The sequence below is a fragment of the Micromesistius poutassou genome (genome assembly GCF_964030765.1).
Source record: "Micromesistius poutassou genome assembly, chromosome: 7".
NCBI lineage: Eukaryota > Metazoa > Chordata > Actinopteri > Gadiformes > Gadidae > Micromesistius > Micromesistius poutassou.
In genome coordinates, this window is record NC_140277.1 from 8453696 (window position 1) to 8476941 (window position 23246).

At 42.5% G+C, this 23246-nt stretch overlaps 2 protein-coding genes across 2 annotated transcripts in view; one reads left to right on the plus strand and one right to left on the minus strand.

Moving 5' to 3' along the window:
* bfsp1 (beaded filament structural protein 1) overlaps nt 1-4394 on the minus strand; it is a gene marked incomplete at both ends in the record, with an annotated part of 11269 nt that extends 6875 nt beyond the window's left edge. The window contains 3 exons of the mRNA XM_084470182.1: nt 1927-2022; nt 2659-2719; nt 4018-4394. Coding sequence (XP_084326308.1) covers nt 1927-2022; nt 2659-2719; nt 4018-4394 — 534 coding nt within the window. The remainder of the gene's footprint in view (nt 1-1926; nt 2023-2658; nt 2720-4017) is intronic.
* A 7472-nt stretch (nt 4395-11866) lies between these two features.
* prokr1b (prokineticin receptor 1b) lies at nt 11867-14911 on the plus strand (the record flags this gene model as incomplete). The annotated part of the gene is made up of 2 exons (XM_084470721.1): nt 11867-12357; nt 14206-14911. 2 exons carry the CDS (start codon nt 11867-11869, stop codon nt 14909-14911), a joined length of 1197 nt encoding a protein of 398 aa, XP_084326847.1.
* Nucleotides 14912-23246: the final 8335 nt, after the last annotated feature.

Below are 23246 nucleotides of genomic sequence, written 5' to 3' on the forward strand. Positions count from 1 at the left end.
GGCCCCAACCGATATGTTCTACTTTAAATACAGCAGCCTGATGGTTGACTGTTGGTGACTGTTGGTGACGGTTTGGTCCTCGTCTGTTCTCAGTTGTGAAGCTCTCATAACAGAGAACAGACGAAACAGCACAGAAACAAGACTAGCAGCATAAAGGGAAGTGTGAGGCATAAGGATTTTCAATATTTTTGCAACAAAGGCCTAGCATACCTTCATAAAATAATCCCATTTGGATTGGCATTGTGTTATTGGACTCAATAACTAGGTTTTTTTTTGTCTACTATTGTACCATTAACATTCAGGGCCATCTGCCCCCTAGAAATATCTGTGTGAGAGGGTGGCATATTGCCGTATAATATCAAATAACTATTATGGCCCCTTGCTGCTTTTTTCCATAATGTGCATTTCAGACATTTCAGGTCCATTTGCCCAAAAATACAATTTACTCTAAAGGAAAATCTAAAGATTCTTCATGACGTGAAAAGCCTTTGAAATATTGCAATAATCCCTAGTCTCTATTTGTGATATGCAGGCCTTTTGCGAACCGTCTTGCAATTTAAAAACCATAGCTATGTTGTTCATTACATTTTGTTTATACAACCCCCCCTGTTCCCAGGTTTTCCAGGTCCCTTGGGAGTGCAAACCCATTTTTCGCCCCGCATTGTACTTTTATTTACATTGGCAATCAAAGAGCATGACAGGCAGGAAAACATGCATTACCATGTGAATCCATACATCCCCTCATGCTGCTTTAATTTACCTTGCTGAGGACAACGTCCCCAGCACCAGATGGGCTGCAGTGGTTTTTATTATTGCTGTAGAGGTTATTGTGGTGTTGGTCATTGGATATGCAGCTGCCACACCACTACTGTATTATTGAACACACTTCAACTGTTTCGTTCTTTCCTTTTGATGTGTCAAGGCTAAACGTCTGTTCACTGAAACCACTCTACCCCTGAATTGAACAGAACAGAGTACAGAACAGGGTGCTTTTGTAATGTACTACCAGTAAATACCAAGAGCACCCTGTTCTGTACTCTATACACCCTGTTCAGTTCTGATCCTGAGTGAAGATGAACAACATCTAAGCCATACCACAACTCATGGTATCTTTATCAAGGGCCCTCCTTTAGCATGGCAGATACAAAAACCATAACATGACATGGATAATATATGCAAGAGTATGCAACAGCGAGAGTGAGCAATGCCGTTGTAAAACCTGCACAACCCTGTGAAAATCTCTTCTTAGAGCTGCAGGTATTTGGTTTCCTCGTTCACCATTTGTCAGAGCCTGTCCAGCTTAACTCCAATGGGCCTCAAATCAATTGGCCAAAATAACCTTGCATGCATCTTGGTTATAACTTGGTTTTAACGGCTCATTTAACTGTCCCCCTGTTGCAAGATCAAGGTCAGAAAAATAATATCTAAATAAATCTCTCCTGAGTGCCTTAGCCTCGTAAGACCATCCTTAGCTCTTAAGTAAACGTTCCGTTTCCCTTTTTTCCTTCTTTTATATTACAAGTCTAAACAGCACTCTGGGAGGGAGTTGAAGTTCATGACGAACAAGGATCACAGCCGCCTGCCCAATTTCCAAAACAATGGTGGTGCCCGAGGAAAGGGTAGATATCGACATAGCAATCAAAGCCGTTTTATATGAAAAGGGCCCGATAACGATGTTGAAAGGTTATATAACTTAGTATAGAAGGCTTTTCTCAGAGCAGAATATGTTTTTGCTTTACTTCCAACCACCAGATGTGAAGAAGAGGGCAAGTGGGAAGCATTGTCAGGTTATTTAATCTGATTGGCTGGAGTTTTGAACGACACAAGGTTGCGCCTATGACTGGAAATCGATTGCTGCCCAGCCAAGGCCAGACTGATATTCATTGGGAAATGCTAACTTGAATATCTGTATGATATTCCACTGACCTTCTTGTGCCTGTCTCTGGTGGACAGAATGTCATCCTGAAGGAACTGATTCTGAATCTGATGCTCCAGGTTCCCCAGCAGAGCCTGGTCCGCCTCCTACCAGGAGGAGAGAGGGAGGAGAGTAGAGGGGAGGAGGAAGAGAGGGGAGCAAGATGGAAGGAGAGGATGGGGTCAAGCAGGAGAGGTGCAAGAGGAGGAAGAGGAGAGGGGAGGGAGAAGGGGAGGAAGAGAAGAGGGGAGAGGTTATGGGAGGAGAAGAGAGGAGGAGAGGGTGGGGGGAAAGAAGGAGTTGTGTTAAGTAAGGAAGAGGATGCAAGGATTTTGGGAGGAAAATGAGGAGGGAAGCTCAGGGATAGGGATGGAGAGGGAAGGAAGAGATGAGGAAGAGAGAGGAGGAGAGGAGAGGGGAAAGGACGTTCGGAGGGAAAGAAGGAAAGGGGAGAGAGGAAGTGGAAAGGAGAGGAGAAAGGAGGGGTTGAGAGGAGATTTAAGATCAAAGTAATGAGGAGAGAAGATGAGTATATAAGAGGTGGGGAATATGTGGTGGGGAAGAAGAGAGATGGGGTGAAGAGAGGAGGGGACAGAAAGGTAGAAGGGAGGAGAAGAGACTGTATTGAACTATTTTTTATTTTTTATTGGAATCGCATACGGCCCGATGTGACTACTCATGTCAGATCTAGTTATTTTTCAGATGTATTGATTCCAAGCCTAGTTTAATAAACACAACCTTACCTTATTCAGCTGTTCCAGAGTGCTCCTGAGCTGTTCTTGATACTCGCATTCATTCCTGTATCTAGAGTGCAGAACATCAAAATCACACGTTTTGCTCAAAACAAGCACAATCACAATATGCATTTAAATGGCAGTATACAGTGGCAGTATGTTGGACAGTTGTATGATTTCTAAACGTGTGCTTGTACATGCAGGGGCAGTCATGTGTTTGTGTAAATATGCTCAAGCTTTCCTGATGCCGTAAGACAGTCCCCTGAGGTCTAGACAAGAATTAAATGGCCATGTTTTTTAGAAGCGTTATTTGTTTAAATTATCTTTACATCCCAACAGCAATCATAAAGTCTAATCCTCTGACAAATGATTCATAAATCTGGGTGTCTCAGGACTGTAATAAGCCTGTCTAAATGATTGGATGGCCTATTTGTCTACCTACCTACCCAGCTACCTGTGTGCACTCTGCCTGTGCACTCAGTCCACAAGGCTAGGCAGAGCTATGCTAGCTTTATGCTAAAGCTAGTAAGTGGGATTGAGGGATGCCCTGAAGTTTGGGCTGGGTTTTATTCAGTTGGAGACGTAAAAGATCTAGTTTACTCCGGCAGGTTTCTCCAAATTGCCTGGTCAAGCTTTAATTATCGTCCTTGGGCAAGGGATCCGAATACCTTCTCAATCAACACATACTTAATCCCAAGAAATGTAGTAATCTATCTCTTCCAGCTTGACCTGAACATGGCCTTTGGTCGTTCGATATCCTTTTACAATCCTCATTATTGTAACAGTCGATATCTGTCCTTCTGAAGCTACACAAACAGCCTGCTACGTCTCGCCAACTGCCTACTGTTTCCATGAGTGCCTTGCACCTAATTTCTGAAATTGCCATTCATCTCGATGATGTATAGTAATAGGCCTGGCAGTGTGTGGGGTCATTAGTGAGAGGTTTCAAAGTTGAACTTGTGTCTGTAATTTGTTATAATAAACATTTGTCGCCGTCAGTATGAATAATAGAGGAACAATAGAGCCTTATAGTCTATTATTTCCACTGCTCTATGTTAAAACCTGCGAGCTGATACATTATTTGTATTGAGTTTCAAATCGTTTTTTGTATTGTCTTTTTCATTGTTTTTTACATTATGGATTATATCATAAGCCTATACGAAATACATTTTAATTGTACAAAGAAATCCTGATAAAAGGGGATGTTTTGCTTTAAAAAAAAAAAAAAAAAAACACATTGTGCATGACATTGTGCATGTGCATGTTATTCATTACTGATATGCCTAGCCTATCCTGTCTCAACAAGTGGATTAAAGAGTTACAACTCTTCAACTCTCTCAAAACTTGTACCCGTCCTCACCCACTTACTTGCTCGTGTACTCATCCAGCATGCGGCACGCGTCCCTCAGCTCACGCTCCAGCTTGGCGTGCTCGGAGGACAGCTCGCGGATGCGCTGGCGGTTGACGTCGATCTGCTCCGTGAAGGCCTCCTCAGGCCCGCTCACCTCCTCCATGCGCTGCAGGGTCTCCAGCTGCTTGCGGAACACGGCGTTGCGCTGCTCCAACACGCGGGCCCGGTTGATGTACCGGGCGAAACGGCCGTTGAGTTCCTGGAGGCTCTCCCAGCCCTGGATGGCCGAGGCCCCGGCGGAGGACTCGTCGCACGCGGGTTCCTCCTCCTCGAAGACATCGGAGCGCTCGTACTTGTCCTTGCGCACTTCGCGCAGGTAACTGGTCTTGAACATGGTGGTGGTTCTCTTCCCCCTTCGCTAGCTGCCTTGGTTAGGTGGTATCCCCGGATCGCTTGATGCCCTTTTAGCACCGTTAGTGTGTAACAAATCGGGTGCTCGCCCTGAGCTGTCTCATGCTAGACTAAACGCCCCCAGCCCTGGATACCCGCGAAATAGCCCCCGAAACACCCACCTCCGTGCGGTGGGTGACAGGTTAAGCGATGCGTGCCTGGGTCTTTCCAGTTTGGGTACCATTGTGAATGGCTTCACAAAAGCCTTTTTTCACTGATGACAAAGCAGAACGACAGAAACAATAACAAACAAACTGGGAGGACAAAAGAGCACTGCTGTTGAGTGAGATGTCAACTGTGAAGGTCATTATTTTGTTCAATGGATGTGTTTTTCTAGATCCGTTTTGATTTAGATTGATGGCAGTTTATCACACGAAAAATGCATCGGGTGCACATTGGATTGAGTAATTGCTGTGAGCCACCGCTTGGTAGGCATCCAACGATTCTCACTGTACTGGAAAATACTTGATTGTTATAGGCCTACCTGAGACAATAACAGGCTAAAAGGGAAAACAAACAGAATGCATATAGTCTATATAGGCATTAAAAGGAGTGAAAGGTCTATTACATCCATTTAAAAGTTGTTTAGGCCTCTGACATTAGGCATATTTTTGTATTAAGTTCTTTGAATAATAAAGTTTACATGATTGTATTGTATTTCTGACACTGCTATTGATTTTATGACTTTGACTGTAGTAGTAGTAGTAGTAGTAGTAGAAGTTGTAAATTCGATTATAATCTTATTTTGACCAAGTTTTTCAACAACTTATTATGGAGTAGAGAAGAGATCACTTGGACAGAGGATTGTTCCCCTAACATCCCTCGCATCCCCCCCCCCCCCCCCCTCTCTCTCTCCATCTCTCTGAGAGAGCAATAATAGCTCTATTCAGTGGTCTGAATAGAGCTATGTGTCATATGGTGTTGCACTTCAATGCTTTCATCACTCGTGTGGCTCTGGAAAAGCCTGCAGCCTCAGGAACAGCGGTGTGACTGGTAAGGACGCCACACACACAAAATGTTTATGTACATGTTGATCATTCTTTCCTTCTACCTATACACTTCCATCACTATCCATCAATCTACCCATCTATAAGTCTGCAGTGCCCGTCGACCTTGGTACATGTCTATTAGTAAACACCTATCAATGTGTTAACCAGTGTTCCTGTGTTCTATCAATGTGTTAACCTGTAACCTGTGTTCAGGTCTAGGAGTAAGACACTATTCTATACACATATGTACATTTCTAGCACTTATTCTGGCTATCCACCTAGGTGGCTTAACTGGGCTCCTCTGACACCAAGACACAGGATGATGATTTGAATGTAGAGCACAACAAGAATTGCTCAACAAGAATGTTGAGCAATATGACACACAGCAGGTGATCCATGCTGCAATTTCAGAGATCTCCTCAGTGTGTGTGGTGAAGGCTGGTCTGACATGTGTGCATCGATAGCACAAGGAACCACAGGTGTGCAGCCTCACTCTGCCCCAGAGTCAAATCCATCTGACCATCGGGCCATATTATGTATATTGTATATTAGTAAGTTGCTTACTAATAAATATGGCTGGTTTAAGCAGCCTCGCCTGGTTAGAGAAGCATCACCTTACAGTAAGCCCCTTTCTATTGGCACCTATGAATATTTATTCTATTCTAGCTATCTAGCTATTCACATCTCTAGTAGTAAGACCACATAATATCTACACCTTTGATAATTATACCACATATTCTACCTTTCTACCTATGTACATGTCTATTAGAATGTTTATATTTATGTGTAAGCAACCTATTGTACCTACCACCTCTACCAGTTATTACCAATACCACTTACATGATTATTATACTATTAGTAAGCAATAATTAATTATATCATCTTTATCAACCTGTTCTATGCACATGAGAACCAATTATGAATTTGTACTTGCACACATTTATCTCCAAAACTACTTCCAGTTCCGTGCCTTTAAGTAATTTTGAAAATAAGTTTAAATATGAATAGTTACAAATATTCACATTGACATCAGATGTGTTTAAAAACCTCTGGGCATTTGTACTTGTCATTTCCCACAAGCTCTCAGATGGGATCAGCAAAGTTAGTTTGTATGTGTCCCTATATCCTAACCACTCATCCACAAGTATCTAAATAAAAAGTATATCAAAAGGGAATCTTTGGTTTTAACGATCTGAAACTCTTTGAAAGATGAGCTTTGTCATCCTGACATGCTGCTGAATTCCATGAGCAGATATTCAAACACACCTCAGTCTGCGGGAGGGAGAGATCTCATGGAAACACACTCCGGATGACAGCGGGGGCAAACTGATTGTTTCTGTCCTTTGACAGGCATTTATTCAAATAACCCTCATTAGCGGGGATCATGGATATTGTTCACAGCTGTCATTGGAAATAGTGAACTTTCATAAATCACAAAGACTTTAGATTAACAATCTAAAGTCTGATAGCAGACGAGCTGAAAACGGTGTAAAAAGGCCATTTTCCCATTTTCCCCTTTAAGTCTTGTTTTCCAGCCCAGGTTCTGCTAAAACATAGTAGGACTGCTGGACACGAGATGATTCAAAGTGTACACAGCATTATGGATGTCCAAAACATGCAGTTAGGGTCTGGAAGTTCCTCTGTGCATGTAACCTGTTGGAGAGTGACCACCATCAGGTTGCTCCAACCCAAAGAAAAATTGGAACAGAGAGTTATTGCGTTGTGAGTTGTTAAATATGAGATCATTTTTTTCCTCTGTTAGGATGAGTGTAGGTGTGTAGGATGCCTGTGGAAATTGAATACTGCTGAAAAAAAAGCCTAGAATCATGTAACTCACACACGCACACATACAGACACACACACACACACACACACACACAGTGCCCCCCAACCCCACTGAAACCATTGAGATAATGCTGCCATCCATCCACAACAGATCCAAAGTGAATTCCTATCCAATGAAACAACTTTGCATTTCTTGTGTGCCTCAACGCTTGCCAATCCTGTAAGTAATTTAAACGTCAGATTTACTCTGTTGTCTTTTTAAAAGGGCCATGTTATTCTATTCTCATGGCTGGTTAGGCGAAGAAAGGAACCCAACGCTGCCCGATTGGTTTCTCTCTGCCTCCCTCTGTTCTCGTCTCTTACCAGGCGTTGTAAATCGCTGAGCTAGATGAGATTAGAAGACTGTCACTGCCATTGGAAATGAAAGCCCAGTATTTATCCTTCCCTTCGGGTTACTGGGGTTGCAACGCAAGTACCGCCTTTCCTGCTTCTGGGGCCAGCTAGACCAACAAGGGTAATGTTGTTATTTAGAGGGTGATAAAATTAAAGGATACATGCAAAGGGTACGCTTTTTGTAGGCCTTCTGGCATGTTCAATGGGGCTGGGGGCTGGGTATTTACGTAAAGGTTGGTTTCATGGTCACAGAAGAGGACAGCAAATACAACTGATTTCTGCAATTCTCCCATTTAATAACAGTTCCTTATGAATAACTAATAAGTGGGTTATTTGGGTTTCTTACAACGCATTTACAAATAAACGCAGAAAATGGAACTTCTATTTTTGGCTTTGCCTCATTTGATTATTAGTCCTTCAGATAATTTTGTTCTGATTCTCTAATCTCATGATACCATTGATCACCAATTTCATGATTCCCATTTACCATGATGGATTGTAATAAAAAACACAACTTTTATTACAACTATTTTATTTCTTCCATAACTGTCACCCCAGGGGCATGTTCGTCTTCCGTCACAAGGTTTCTTCCAGACCCTTGCCCTTCCCTGCACCCTTAACGAATAGACCGCTATGAAGCCTGTGAGACTGCGTGATGTGATAACCTGACGTGCAAGAGGGTTTGTGACACAGAACCAAAGGAAGGAAATTAAAGGAAGGAAATTATCCTTCTGTACATCACTGTCGATCATGCATTGATGGACACGTATTGATCAAGCAGTACCTCGAAGGACACTTGATTGTTCCGAACCACTGTGACCACTGTTCAATCCAGCTCAATCCAGCAAGGAAAGCTTGGACCAACACAGGTATTGCTCATGACACTTATTATGTGTCTGCTGAATTTAGTAACCAGTGCACAGGTAGGAGAGTAATATTCATCAGTGTAGTCTACGACCTGAGCCCTGGTAGCAGTCGCAAACCCATACTAGAAAGAGCGACACCAAATAGTCTATTACTAACCATACTTGGCTGAGAACCAATCCCCAAACACCTCTTTGGTTTGCTTTGTAGATGACTCTCTAAGTGGAACATTAATGCATGCATAACCTCTTAATGGCTCATATGGTCACCCGGTCGGTGCTTATTAAGCCTGGATGTGACGCACAAGTCCACCAGTCCAACAGTATACAGACCTTTTAGCTCAACCCTTAATTCTTTCCCTCCTATAACAGCAATCAAATCAAAGTCAAAATCAAAGTGGCTTTATTTTCAATTACTTCACATGTCAAGACATTTCCTAATACTAAAGTAAAGATTTAAAATACACATTATTAAAAGTAGGGGCCTACCCCTATCTTCTTCTCCTTCTCCTCAGCAGCCATCGTCACCTACCGGGACTTTACATATTGGATGGGCAGTATGGATCGAGGCTTTTATACCCAATCAACTGATAGCAAGGTATTCGAAGCTTAGTGCCTGTAGTAGCTGAAGTTCATTCGGGATTCTGGCTCCAGCAGTAAGCTGAGACGGTTGATAATGAGACAAGTTATAAAAAGTGGCTGATGTACGTGGGGGTCATCCCCCCCCCCCAACACACACACACACACACACACACACACACACACACACACACACACACACACACACACACACACACACACACACACACACACACACACACACACACACACACACACACACACACACTCACTCAAATGAGGAGAATATGTGGGTGGGTGGCCCTCCTTCGAATGAATAAGATACGGGTATAGAGGTATGCAAATCTCCCTCGGTTGTCAGGGAAGCAACAGCATCCCGCGGGAAAACACAAGGAGGAGCTGTAGCTTGATACGTATTGCAGGTGGCGGGTCTGCGGCGTCATACATTTACAAGGGAGAGAATCGACGCAACTTTTATTTGTCCTTCAGTGCCTCTCCGTCTGGCTGCTCACAGGACGCTGCTAACAGGGAAACACATGCATTTCCTCTGTATTTTATTATTCTACAGAGCTGGATATTGTTTCATATCTAGTGGATTACAACACGGTAAGAAACTAAAATTTATGGCAAAAATATGTAACATTTTCTTCAGTGTTGCCGACGTGGCCAAATACAACCTTCCTCTTTCTGAACTCTTTATTTTTCCAGAAGTTGTTGAACTCGGACATAGGCTTATTCTTTGTGATAGGTCCCGAGCTGCTCTCATATTGGAATTTGCCTTTTTATAATGCCTACACGCAAAATCATGCAATTATGCAGATTATTTGTTTCAATGCCTGCGTTAGCCTTATTGGCGTAGGCCTACTATCGAAACATGTTGTTCCCATTCTCAATTAAGTCGATGAGTCCATTATTGTTGAGCGCACATGAAATATGTTAGTCGATTTTTTTTTTACAATGCATCCAAGTAATTTTGTCATGTTTTATAATAATAAAAAAAAACATTCATTATAAAAAGCCACCCATTTGGTATTTATCCTCGTTTGTTTAGCTCTCAGCGCATCAAAAAGCCCATCCTACAGCACCTGATTCTCCACTTGATTCTAGGCTAATGATTGTTCTATGGACAAAGACCTGTTATAGGCCATACACCTATTTTTTCACGAAGACAAACTTTTCATTATAGCATAGCCTATATTCTACATTCTATTTGTAGACTGCCTGGAATCTATGTACCTGGTGGGTGAGGAAAACCCTTTACACAGTGTTCGAGTTACGTGAGAGCCAATGGGAGCTGAGCTCCCATAAGTGGCTGCCTGAGCTCCCATGAAAGCAGTTAAATCATCCAATTGTGGGGGCTCTAATACATAGGCCTTTTTACACTGCCAAGCCGGTTCGGTCGCAGCTTGGCACGCCCGGCGATTTCACCGTCTTGCCTATGTAAAACGTCCTCACGGAGCGGGCTTTCTTGGTTCACTGGAGAAGTGAACCAATAAAGGAAAGTTCCTCCGCGTCTTTCTCGTAGATCGCACCATCTTACCTCGTCTTCGTTTAATGCGACTGCATCACCTTCTCCCAGCAGCTCACGGATTTTACTGTCCTATCTGGTTACCACTGGTTATCACTTGCTTGCTACATCCTATATAATCCAACCCATCAGACGCACACGCACAACTAGATCACTATTAAGCGCATGCATTCGAGGAAAATAGTGAATGGCAATTTTAAAAACAACAATAGGCTATACAACAAAGTATTGCGTTAGACTTTAATAGAATAATTGTTTGTACATGACTTTGGTCTACTCTGTCTTCGTAACGCTCTCATGCTGTGTGGTGTGCGCCGTCATACCTTTTCAAGATTGTCAAAATAAATCGTTTTCTGATTTGCGTGTGTGTGTGTGTGTGTGTGTGTGTGTGTGTGTGTGTGTGTGTGTGTGTGTGTGTGTGTGTGTGTGTGTGTGTGTGTGTGTGTGTGTGTGTGTGTGTGTGTGTTGGAGTCGGAACACGTAGTCATGAGCAGTGAAGTCTCCCCTCTCTCTCTTTCGCTCACTCGCACGCGCACCGGGTAGGCTAGTCTGGGTAAACCCAATTGAGTTCATCTTTCTGAAGGCGAAGCTGTGGAAAGCAACCATTCAGTTTTCTTGGCGAGTTCCTTCTTGTTGAGTAGTGAAAGCTCTTCCTATTCAGGAGTATGAGTCCATATCACTCTCGCTCTCTCTCCCTATCTTTGTGATTCACTCTCTAGCACACACAATATTCTATTGTGAATCAAACACAGACACACACACCCACACAAACAGACACGCAGACGCCCAGTACGCGCGCACACACACACACACACACACACACACACACACACACACACACACACACACACACACACACACACACACACACACACACACACACACACACACACACACACACACACACGTGTCCTTGACGATCAAGTATGTATGAGTATGACATATGAGGATTAAGTCTGACTATTTGTATGTAGTTCTGAAATGTTGAATTTTTCGGTTTCAGGTGCAGACGTGCCTCTTCCTATCTCGATCTTTGCGTGACAATGAGAAATCCCGAAGTGTCTCCAAAGTGTCTGCACCATCTCAGTCCAACCTAATTGTCATTCGCGCAGAGAAGACTCAGCCTGCTGCCACCGATTGTGGGAGTTGTTTACACACTGCAGCATCATTGATCTGAGCCTCACTTGTCGGATATTTATCGTGTGTGTGTGTGTGTGTGTGTGTGTGTGTGTGTGTGTGTGTGTGTGTGTGTGTGTGTGTGTGTGTGCGCGGCCAAGCCATGGGAGACTCCAATGGGAGCCTGTTGACGGCTGTCTTCACCCAGACGGGTGGCCGAGACGATGGCCACCACCCCCTCCCCCCCGCCGGGGAGTTCAACCACATCCTGGACACCAGCTACGACACAGACTACGGCGTCCCCCCCGACGAGATCCCCGACACCACGCAGGGCCAGGCCTTCTTCGTGGCCACCGTCATCATCGGCCTAGTGCTGGTGTGCATCGTGGCGGTGTGCGGCTTGGGCAACTTCCTCTTCATCGCATCCCTGGTGCGCTACAAGAAGCTGCGCAACCTCACCAACCTGCTCATCGCCAACCTGGCCGTGTCGGACTTCATCGTGGCGGTGGTGTGCTGCCCCTTCCTCCTGGACTACTACGTGATGAAGCAGCTGTCCTGGAACCATGGGCCCGTCCTGTGCGCCTCCGTCAACTACCTGAGAACCGTTTCGCTGTACGTGTCCACCAACGCGCTGCTCGCCATCGCCGTCGACAGGTATTATGGCTTTGGATTCGGAGTGCCAGTGTGTTCTGTCCCTGCAAGGCCAAAGACAAGATTATACAATGAATCCGTCTATAATAACATAAATAACTCTCAATGCCTTAACAACACTATGATCGCTATCCTGGCTGTTGCGGTCATTATAATAATAATGTTTATTTTATACAGAGCCTTTCTCACATTCAAGGTCACTTTACAGATTTGTGAGCACACACGGAGCAAGACAGCACAACAATAAGTTTGATAACACATAAAAAAAAATAGATATATATTTTATACAGAGGGTATTGTGGTGGAAGAGGAGAAGTGATCTGGAAACAGAAAGGAGGGATCTGTCTTATCTGTTCCCATAGTGTTCGTTTTCCGATCATTGTGTTGAAAGAGGGCTGCTGCTTTCATCCCCCTGCAGCACACTGGCGGTGCGGAGACTGCACTCACGCATGATCACAGTGTATGCACGTAAAAAACAAAACAACGTGTACCTTTTCAAACGGGTCACAGAGTCACCAAGAAAAGGTGTGTACGTCACCTTGTACGTCTGTTAGTATTGCTTTTTTGTCGAGTTATGACCGAGCGGACCTTTGGCCAGGGCCGTCAACGATTTACTGGCAGGACCAGATGGGGGTTGTGATTTGTGTGCCCTCTGCAAAGAAAACATAACCTCCTCATGTTCTTCAAGTTATTTATTTTTTTGCGTTGCCTCTTTGTTATTCCTGTCAGTGTTCTTCATTTTGTTATTCCCTTTATATCAGGGATTGTAGCGTTAACTAACGACATCACTTTAAGACATCCCAATGAAAGATTTGTATGGATTTAATAATTGGCGTCACATTGTGCATTATGTATTGTGCGTGTGACACGTATGTAAACCTTTATTTTACCCCAGGGAATTCGATATTTTCAGGGTTTGATTCTTTCTTCTATCGAGTTGACGCACAGGGAATTAATACAATGTTCTCTCATTATATCATATTGAGAAGACATCAAGTCATCAATACTTTGCTATATGCTTTCTATTTCAAATTTCTCTGCACATCAAACACACGCATCCATCTTTTTTGAAATAAATATATCTGTTGGAAAATTTAATAACAAGGGGGTATATATATATATATATATATATATCTATATATATATATCTATATATATATATTTATTTATGAACCCCATGCATCATATAACAGAGAAGGTTAAAAAAAAAGGTTAAAAAAATCATCAATGGTTGCCTGATACTCTCGTAGTTTAGTTGATCAAAACCAACTATGTAATGCCCTTTGAAGTTAGTTGACACATTTGTAAAATGGCATGAAAAATTCCATTAAAACAGAATGAGAGAGTACGAGCATATTCATGCACACACATTACACATGCAATAATTTCATCCACAATCCAGTCCATCCATCCAAATAGTTATTAAACCATCCATTCAACCAAACATCGAACCAGCCTTGAATCCATCCATCCATCTAACCATGCATCTATTTATCGGTTGAATCCATTGATCCATTTTTCTGTCCATCTATCCATTCATGCATACAAATCTGTGGTCATTCATCCATCTACTATTCTCCTGATCAATGCAGTGGTATTGTTGGAATAATTCTGTTTAATTAAGTTATGAAGTTATGAAGCAGCTCCCCACTTCCAATATGTCTACCAGCATTATTAAGCAGAATACTCCTAAAGCTCCAACTCCTTTAGGACATGCTTGGATAAGTTGGATAAGTTATGGAAGAATGATCACCTTTCTTCTTCTTTTCTTCGATTATTGTGCTGCTTTGACAGCGGATTTCACATTTCTATGGGGATTAATAAAACCTTGTCTCTTCTCATCTTTCTCAGGTACATGGCCATTGTCCACCCTCTGCGTCCTCGCATGAATCACCAGACGGCCTACTGCCTGACCCTGGGGGTCTGGATCGTCCCTGTCATCATCTCCATCCCCTCGGCCTACTACTCACAGACCTTGTACCCGCACAGCAGCAGCGTCGGCCCCACCACCCACAAGGTGTTCTGTGCCCAGATCTGGCCGGTGGACCTGCAGGCCTACTACCGCACCTACTTCCTCTTCATCTTCGCCATCGAGTTCGTGGTGCCGGTGATGGTCATGGTGATGTGCTACGTGCGCATCTCCCGCGAGCTGTGGTTCAAGAGCGTGCCGGGCTTCCAGACGGAGCAGATCAAGAAGCGGCTGCGGTGCCGCCGCAAGACGGTCATGGTGCTGATCGGGATCCTCGCGGCATACGTCCTGTGCTGGGCACCGTACTACGCCTACACCATACTGCGGGACTTCCACCCCACGATCATCACGCGCCAGCGCCACTCGCTGGTGGCCTTCTACATCATCGAGTGCATCGCCATGAGCAACAGCATGATCAACACCTTCTGCTTCGTCAGCGTCAAGAACAACACGGTCAAGTACCTGAAGAAGATCGTGCTGCTGCGCTGGAGGTCCACCTATGCGCCCAGTAAGGCCGCAGAGGACACCGATCTCAGGACTTGCTCCATGCCCGTAACAGAGGAGGAAGAGTGCATCCGGCTGAAGTAGGAAGAAAGGACCAGGGGGGCGGGAGTGGGGGTTGGGGGGAGGGCTTTTTTTGATTGTAATGGTGGGCAGTCACAATGGTGGCTGTTGAGAAACATATTGCACAGGGGTTAGCGAAAATGACATTGAGACCGGCGATTTGTATGGCCATTAAACTGTGTCGCAGAAGGTGTTTTTCGGCAGGGCAAAAAAGGTTGATCCGTCTGTATAAAACACCCATTCCATGGACATTGTGTTGAATATGACCACAAATGCTTTTGTGATGTACATATGACTGTAAGTTATTGTTGAGCAATCTTTGAATGTTCTATGTAACGTTTGTAAATGTGATGGCACTAAGAGTTGTATTTTTTCCAAGAGCTGCGAAGAATTCCTTTTTATTTTGCTTCATGCACTTCAGTAAACCTTGTAAGTGGTAGGGTATATGTGAAGGGCTTTGATGTAATACACTCTGTCTAACTAATTAACTCTTTTGATGGCAGATGCTGCAGTTGCAGTTGTATGTTTACAGGTTATGATGACACTTTGATGTAGTGTATTTCTTCCACCCACACTAAAGTACATTCCATAAGATCCACAGCCTCTCAACCAAAACTAAACTCAAGGGATTTTCTCCACTTGACGAGATTCCAACTGGCAATATCAAATATGATATTGGCATATGTAAATAATTTATGATTTTGCCAGTTTCGTCTTTACTGCCTACTTACCAGTCGAATTGACAATAAAAGCCATATACACTGTCAACAACCCTGTGATGACCCCACCTTCAGTGTATTTTTACGATTTACCACAGTCTTTTGATAAGATGTGATATGGTATGCTACTTCTTGGAGAGTTATTTATATTTCTGAGATTGCAGGATAATACAAAATCAACAACCAAATCTTGAATGTATCCGACACACCGAAAACAGTTTTTTTTAATTTATTTTGATAATTTATATGACTACATGACCATGAGTACTACTAAGTTACTTCAACATAATACAACATCAACAACAGTTTTCTGGTAAATATTTCTGTATGTGTTTGTGGTAATTACAAATAAAACCAGATTCTACTATTTATCAAATTTGTATTTTGCTCTTATTAAACGCATGGTTATTAAATTGTGGATCAATCCATGTGTAATAAATCAATGCACAAAAACCCATTGCGTTCCTATTTCTATTCAATATCACTCCAGATATCTCACAGGAAACATCTGGCTATACCGCTGTCTCTGTTTCAATAGTGTACCAAACACACACCGCAGCATGAAAGATATGGAGCGATGGTATCAGAGAGAACAAGGTAGAACAGAAAGAGAAAGGAGCTTTGATGTAGACCACGCTGTGAAGTGGACACTGACCTCATCCCTCGTCTGTTTCATGGCGGCGTGGCGCATCAGACTGTTTTATATGACACTGTAGTAGAATTATCGCCTAGCTCGCGGCACAATCAAATGCTATTCATCTCTTGGCCGGACAGGAACTGTGGAGTTCAAAATATTGATTATTTAATCAATGATATTTGGATATGTTTGTGACGCTCATCGCTTATTAATTTATTATGTAGTATCTACGTCTTCAATGAATTTCCATTTGTTATTTGTTATTGTTATAAGCAGAGTGTGGTCGATTGTATTCATTGATCCAAGACAATGTAATAAAATGGTCCAAATGGTTCTTAGATCAGATATGTTCTTTCTTTGTCTTTTATTTTCCTTTTTCTTTTTGAAAGCTTTGCATTAATAAGTAAAGTCATTGATTAATTGTAATAGTTATAGTAGTGACACAAATAATAATGATACTGTATGCCATTTAGTGGAAAGGTTGTACTTACAGTCCTACAATCTGACCATACATTGAGTAGGCCTATACATTTCTTAGCATAGGAAGCCCCATGTGAATTGAACCAGTATCCCACAGCTAAAGCCATGCTCCCACAATCGAACAGTCTAACAGTCATTGTGAATGTTAATAATTGAAAAGTGATATTGATAGGGATTTCTACTCTTGCCTGAAACCTGCCAACCTCTCTCCCACCCCTCTATATGCCTGCCTCCTTCCCTTTCTCTCACTCTTAACATCTATGCATATCTCTCTTCCTCTGTATCTCCTTCTATCTCACCCACTAATTCACTTTCTGTGTGGGTGCGTGCATCCATGTGTGTGCGTGTGTTTTGAATGCACCAGCAAATTGAATAGATTATCCCCTATGTGGTTGATGGACATTTATGAAGTCATTGTGATAATAAATTAACCACGATAATATCCTTTGTCAAGAAAATACAGCAAAGCACTTACGTGTACAGGAAACATGATGGACCTGTTCTTTCTAGGTAACTGTCCTATCTTAATGGCACCCCAGGCTAGAGTAGAAAGGCTCCTGTATATGGAATGGACTCAGCCCTCAAGTTATTTAATAAAAGTGTACGTAATATACGTCTTTCCATTTCACCTGGGCCCCCCCAAGTCATCCCAAAAATCCATACCGACTCCCGAGCTCTGAGTCAAACTAAGCAAACATAAAAACAACAGCATCATCCCTGCGATGGGAGAAGCCCCGCTGTAAACAGGAACTCAGTGCCACAGATCAACACCTGGGTAATTATATCTTCAGGAAGAGCAGCTCTGAGCACATTGAAATTGAAATTCTTATTGATCCACAATCAGCTCTCTCGTACACAGACTGTTCTTCCTGAGGTCAAAATTTCAAATTTTGACCTCAGGAAGCATTTGACCTTTTCATGCTTGTATGTCTTTTTTAGACATACAAGCATGCATTCACACAGCATACAACACAAACAAAAACATTCAATAAAAAGAGGAAATGAAAATCATTACTTGATTTAAGTTGGTTATTCTGATCAACTCATAGTCTGGGAACCCGTATACTTATGAGGTCCAAGAGAAAAGCTACATAGCCTCTTTTAAAAGAGAGAAAAAAATCATGTAACACTTGTGTAAACAAATACAATTTAAATTTGATTTTAACGGCCATCTTACTTGTTTCATTAACCAAAAAACGTGGTAAAGAATTCCATGCTACCATTGCTCTGTAGTGCAGTGTTCTCTATCCGGCCCCTTTTCTATAAGCAGGCAGCTGAAATCTCCTCTCTGATGACTGACGTGTAGAGTATTTGTGACTATCATAACAAAACATCAAGCTATTAAAAAGGCTAACAGGACTCTTTGCTGTTATTATATTTCTTCCAAAGCTGACAAGAGAGTAGTGTAACCTACTTTTAACTGGTAACCAATTCAACTTATTAAGCATCTCACATAGTTCTGTATGAACAGTTGAGCACTGTACGAGCAGCTTTGTTTTGAGCTACCTGTAGCTTATTAAGATCATTTTCTGATGTGTTGGACCTGTGCAGTAATCAAGCTGAGATAGGACTAAAGCTTGCATTAATTGTTTAATTAAGCATCCTGGTAAATATCTATCTATCCAGGAGATTTGGCTGTCAATCAGAACACCAAGTAGCTTTTGCAGTTCTGGCTCTACTCTCCCTCCCCGTTTAGAACATAATATGCATTTTGTTTTTTTATATTTTAAGTACCAATTAATTTATGTTAACCAGTTTCCTAATTTCCAGCACTAGCTCTTCATTTAGAACATTTTCAAGATCATATAGACACGGTAGACATGGTAGGCAACGACAGGAATGTTAAGGTCAACCTAGTGACCAATCCAAACCCTCTCACTCTCACACGGCCCAGAGCTGTGTGTTTGAGCCTGTGTGTCTGCCTGTGTGTTTGTGGGTGTGAAATTGTGTTTGTGTGCCCGTGTGTGTGTTTGTTTTGTCTGTGTGTGCGTGTGTTTGCTGGCCGAAGAATCGATCGCTGGTCATGAATAATGGTGAGGATTTCAGGCTAATTTAGCATTGACTTTGGAGCAATCAAATCAATCCGTGATTTAACACTTTGTTTCAACCCTTTCAACCAGGAACCGCTGGTTTCCCTTGTCGAAGTGGAAATCTAGGAATTTGGAGGTGGAAGAAGATGTTTATTGAAGGTGTTTTGCGTGAAAATACCAATGTAATGTATGTGTTTTAAACTGGTATAGGCCTATTAAATTATATACATATAAACTCAGAATGCATAATCAGTATGACACAATTGTTACCGTAATTTCCCCGACTATAAGCCATGGTTTCCAAAATTCCATAAGCTATGTGGATTATGCATTTTTCCAGAGTGATCTTGTCTTTGTTTGGGACTGTGAGGGACTGGCGTGGTCACCCCACATATTAGGGATACGGACAACCAGATTGGAGAGTGTGGTCCAAAAACGAGGGCAATTGAGGACAAAAAAGTTTTATTTACTTCAAAACAGTCCAAGAATAAATAAACAAAAAAATTAAATAAATCCATTGATTACAAAAATAAAGCAATGTTCCAAAAATAAACTAATGTTTGCATCAATCAGCATCAAATAGCATAGTATAGTATAGCCTAGCCTAGCCTAGCCTAACAAAACATACCATGTGCTCTAGTACTGGCCTCTCATCAAGCCAGCACCCCCTGCAACCACAAAATGAGACTCCCCTTAAATAAGCCAATCAGTCCCAGGTGGACTGATTTGGCCATACCATTAACAAGGGGAACTTCCCTGGCCAAGGCTGGAATAACCTTCTGCCCCCTAGTGCTCCGGAAGTCTAAATACCACATTCAATATGAAGTGAGGGGAGAGACAGTGAGAAGGCATTTTCACCTTCTCACAGGGACTGGATTTTTGTTTGAACATCTGTATTAATTTAGTCTACTAGAATAGGGTTGATGAGGTAGGCTATTGGATGCTCAGGGATAATAGTTTTGCAAGTTTTGCAAGTGTCGGGAAATTCATGCACATGCAGTTTAGCGCATGCATTTGCGTGCATGCTTTCTGTAGACAGTGTGAAACATGTAGACAACTGACCATGAAATCTGATTATTAAAGCATTCTAAACTATTTATTTATGGGGTGATGCCATCTGTGCAGCCAGGGTTCGGGTGAGTTAAATTTGTCCATCGGGGAACACATGATTGGCGTCAATTTCTCTAATGCTGATGTTTAAAATAAATAAATTTACACCAATTTACCTTGATCTTCAACTGTAGCCTTGCTGAACTCCCTGCATCCTCGCTGTCTTTATTCCTTTTATCCTATCCTATGTCTTATCATGGTAAACTAGCTCATTGTCAGGTGTTTAACAGCGACACGCACTCGGTGACAGTGAAGAAAGACAGGTCCTGTAGCTGCTACAAGCGTTCATATCCTACTACTGCTACTGAAGGGTTCATATCCTAATGGCACCCCAGGTTAGAGAAGAAAGCCTGCTGTATATGGAATGGACTCAGCCGCAAGTTATTTAATAAAAGTCTAATATATATATAAATAAAAGTTATTGTCGTTCCATTTCAACTGGGCCCCCCAAGTCATCCCAAAAATCCATACCATTCTACTGAGTAGAACTAAGCAAACATTAAAACAATAGCATCATCCCTGGTGATGGGAAAAGCCCAGCTGTAAACAGGAACTCTGAGAAGCTGACATGGAGGTCAGTGCCACAGATCAACACCTGGGTAATTATATCCTCAGGCAGAGCAGCTCTGAGGACATAGACACAGTAGGCAACAACAGGGATGTTAAGGTCAACCTTGACCAATCCAAACCCTCTCACTCTCACATGGCCCATGGCTGTGTGTTTGAGCCTGTGTGTCTGCCTGTGTGTTTGAAATTGTGTGTGTGTGTGTGTGTGTGTGTGTGTGTGTGTGTGTGTGTGTTTGCTGGCCAAAGAATCGATCAATGGTCATGAATAATGGTGAGGATTACTTGCTAATTTAGCCCCGACTTCAAATCAATGTGTGTCTTTGTTTCAACCCTTTCAACCAGGAACTGCTGGTTTGCCTTGTCAAGATGGAAATCTAGGAATTTGGAGGTGGAAGGAGATCTCTGTTGATTGAAGGAGTGAAAATGTAATTTATGAGTTTTAAACTGGTATAGGCCATTAATTGATAATATACATATATACTCTGAATGCCCAATCAGTATGACACTCTCTAATTTTTATGATAGAACAAAACCCTCAGATATACCATATACAGCATGGATACTTTATACTTTTTAGTTCATAGCACAGCATGAAACAATCTAAAATGTGTCAGATTAGCTCATTAACCAAATGCATATGCATTCAAATAAACTTGCAGGGCAGTTTAGTTAAACTTCCTGCCCCAAAAAACTGGGTTCAATCCCCAATGTCTGAAAACAACCTACAACCTGCAATGAGTTTGCATTTCTGCATTTTATACTGATAAAATTGAAGGCATCAGACGCGCCATCAATGTCTCCACTTTAAACAAAAATGTTTAAAGTTAATTTAATGTTTGAATGGACTACCACCCTATTCAGGCAAAAGTAACATGGCAATGACATGCTTTAATGTCATAGACTCTAAAACTCTTGTGGAAACTGTGACACAACTGAAGCCATCCACCTGTTTCCTTGATACTTTACCTACCAACCTCTTTAAGAAGGTTTTTGACTGCCTAGCAATAGACATATTGCAAATAGTTAACAAATCTCTCCAATCAGGCAATTTCCCAAAAGCCTCAGTTATCAAACCCCTTTTAAAAAAGCGGAGCCCAGATGCCTCTATTATTATATAACAACTACAGACCAACATCAAATATACCCTTCATAAAATCATTGAGAAAGTTGTCCTCCAGCAACTTAGTGACTTCCTGGCATCAACTGGTTGCTATGACACCTTCCAATCCGGATTTCGCCCCTTCACAGCACCGAGACTGCCCTTATTAAAGTTGTAAACGACATCTGTCTTAACACAGACTCTGGCAAAATCTCAATACTAATGCTACTAGACCTCAGTGCTGTATTTGACACTGTAGACCATACAATTCTTTTGGACAGATTAGAAAACTGGGTGGGGCTTTCAGGCACAGTCTTAAATTGGTTTAGGTCCTACCTACAAAATAGGAACTACTTTGTTTCCATTGGAGACTTTGTTTCAGAATCAACAAACATGACATGTGGAGTCCCACAAGGTTCGATCTTAGGACCCTCTCTATTCAACATCTACATGCTCCCACTAGGGTAAATCATGCAAAATAACAATATTGACCATCACTGCTATGCTGATGACACACAAATCTATGTATCGCTATCACCAAATGACTATCAGCCCATAGATGTGTTGTGCCAGTGTATTGAGCAAGTCAAAGACTGGATGTGCTGAAATTTCCTTCAACTAAATGAGGACAAAACCGAGATAATTGTATTTGGTGCTAAAACCGAAAGGCTTAAAGTTACCCAACGCCCTCCGCTTGGGTGTTATCAGACTGTGGTCATGACGTGGGGATGGTATCATTGACGCAGATGCAAGTTTGATGCCAACATTTCTCAGTTTCTTAAATTCATCTGGAAAATCATAAAGGGAGGAGACCGTGGAACTGGAGTTGTTGTTGTGGCTATGGGAGAGATTAGGCGGTGATGGTGATGATGGTGGTCATCATCGATGGGGGAGTGCTGGAGGTCATCGTCAATGGGCAAGTGCAGAGGAGGGGGGTGGCCGTTCCTAGCCAAGCCAGCATCAGCAAAGGGGGAAGGCATGGTGTCGATGGTGTCGGGCAAGCTGTTGTCTCTCTTCAAGGTCTGTGGTCTGTCTGCTGTCTGTGTGTCAGATAGTGGGACAGTAGATGTGTGGGGGAGGCTGTAGTCTCGCTTCTTCTCATGGCATGACAGGGTAGATTTGTGGGAGAGTGAGAACAAAAGATTGTCCCTTAACAGTTTTGAGCCTAACCTGTTTGGGTGTAGGCCATCTGCTCTGAAAACATATTTGCGCCCCCAGAACAAGTTGAAATTGTCAATAAAGCCCCTTCCTCTTTCATTGCAGACTCTTGAAAGCCATGTATTCAGTGCAAGTAGACGACTGAATCAGTTTATTCCCCTGTCAACTGCTGGTATGGGTCCACAGATGAATGACCTAATGTGTAATTTGTCCAGTGTGTCCAATAGTTCAGTGAAATCCTTCTTCAGAAGTTCTGACTGTTCTCTTCGAATATTATTAAGTCCTGCATGCACAATAACCTGTGAGATTTTGGTTTTCCAATATAATTGTGGTTAGTTTTTGGTTGACATCACTAACCGTCACATCTGGGAAGTAGCATGTTTTGATCTTCTTACCGGTTATATCCTTTATGGTTGAGTCTCCTACAATCAGAGTGTCTGGTTCATCTGCTTTCTGTGAGATGGGCCCTTGTTGGCTTGAAGTGGCGGTCGCAGACGCATGCACAGCTTGACTCCGTTGCGACTGGTTCTTGTTCCGTCTCTGTCCCCATCGTCCGTCT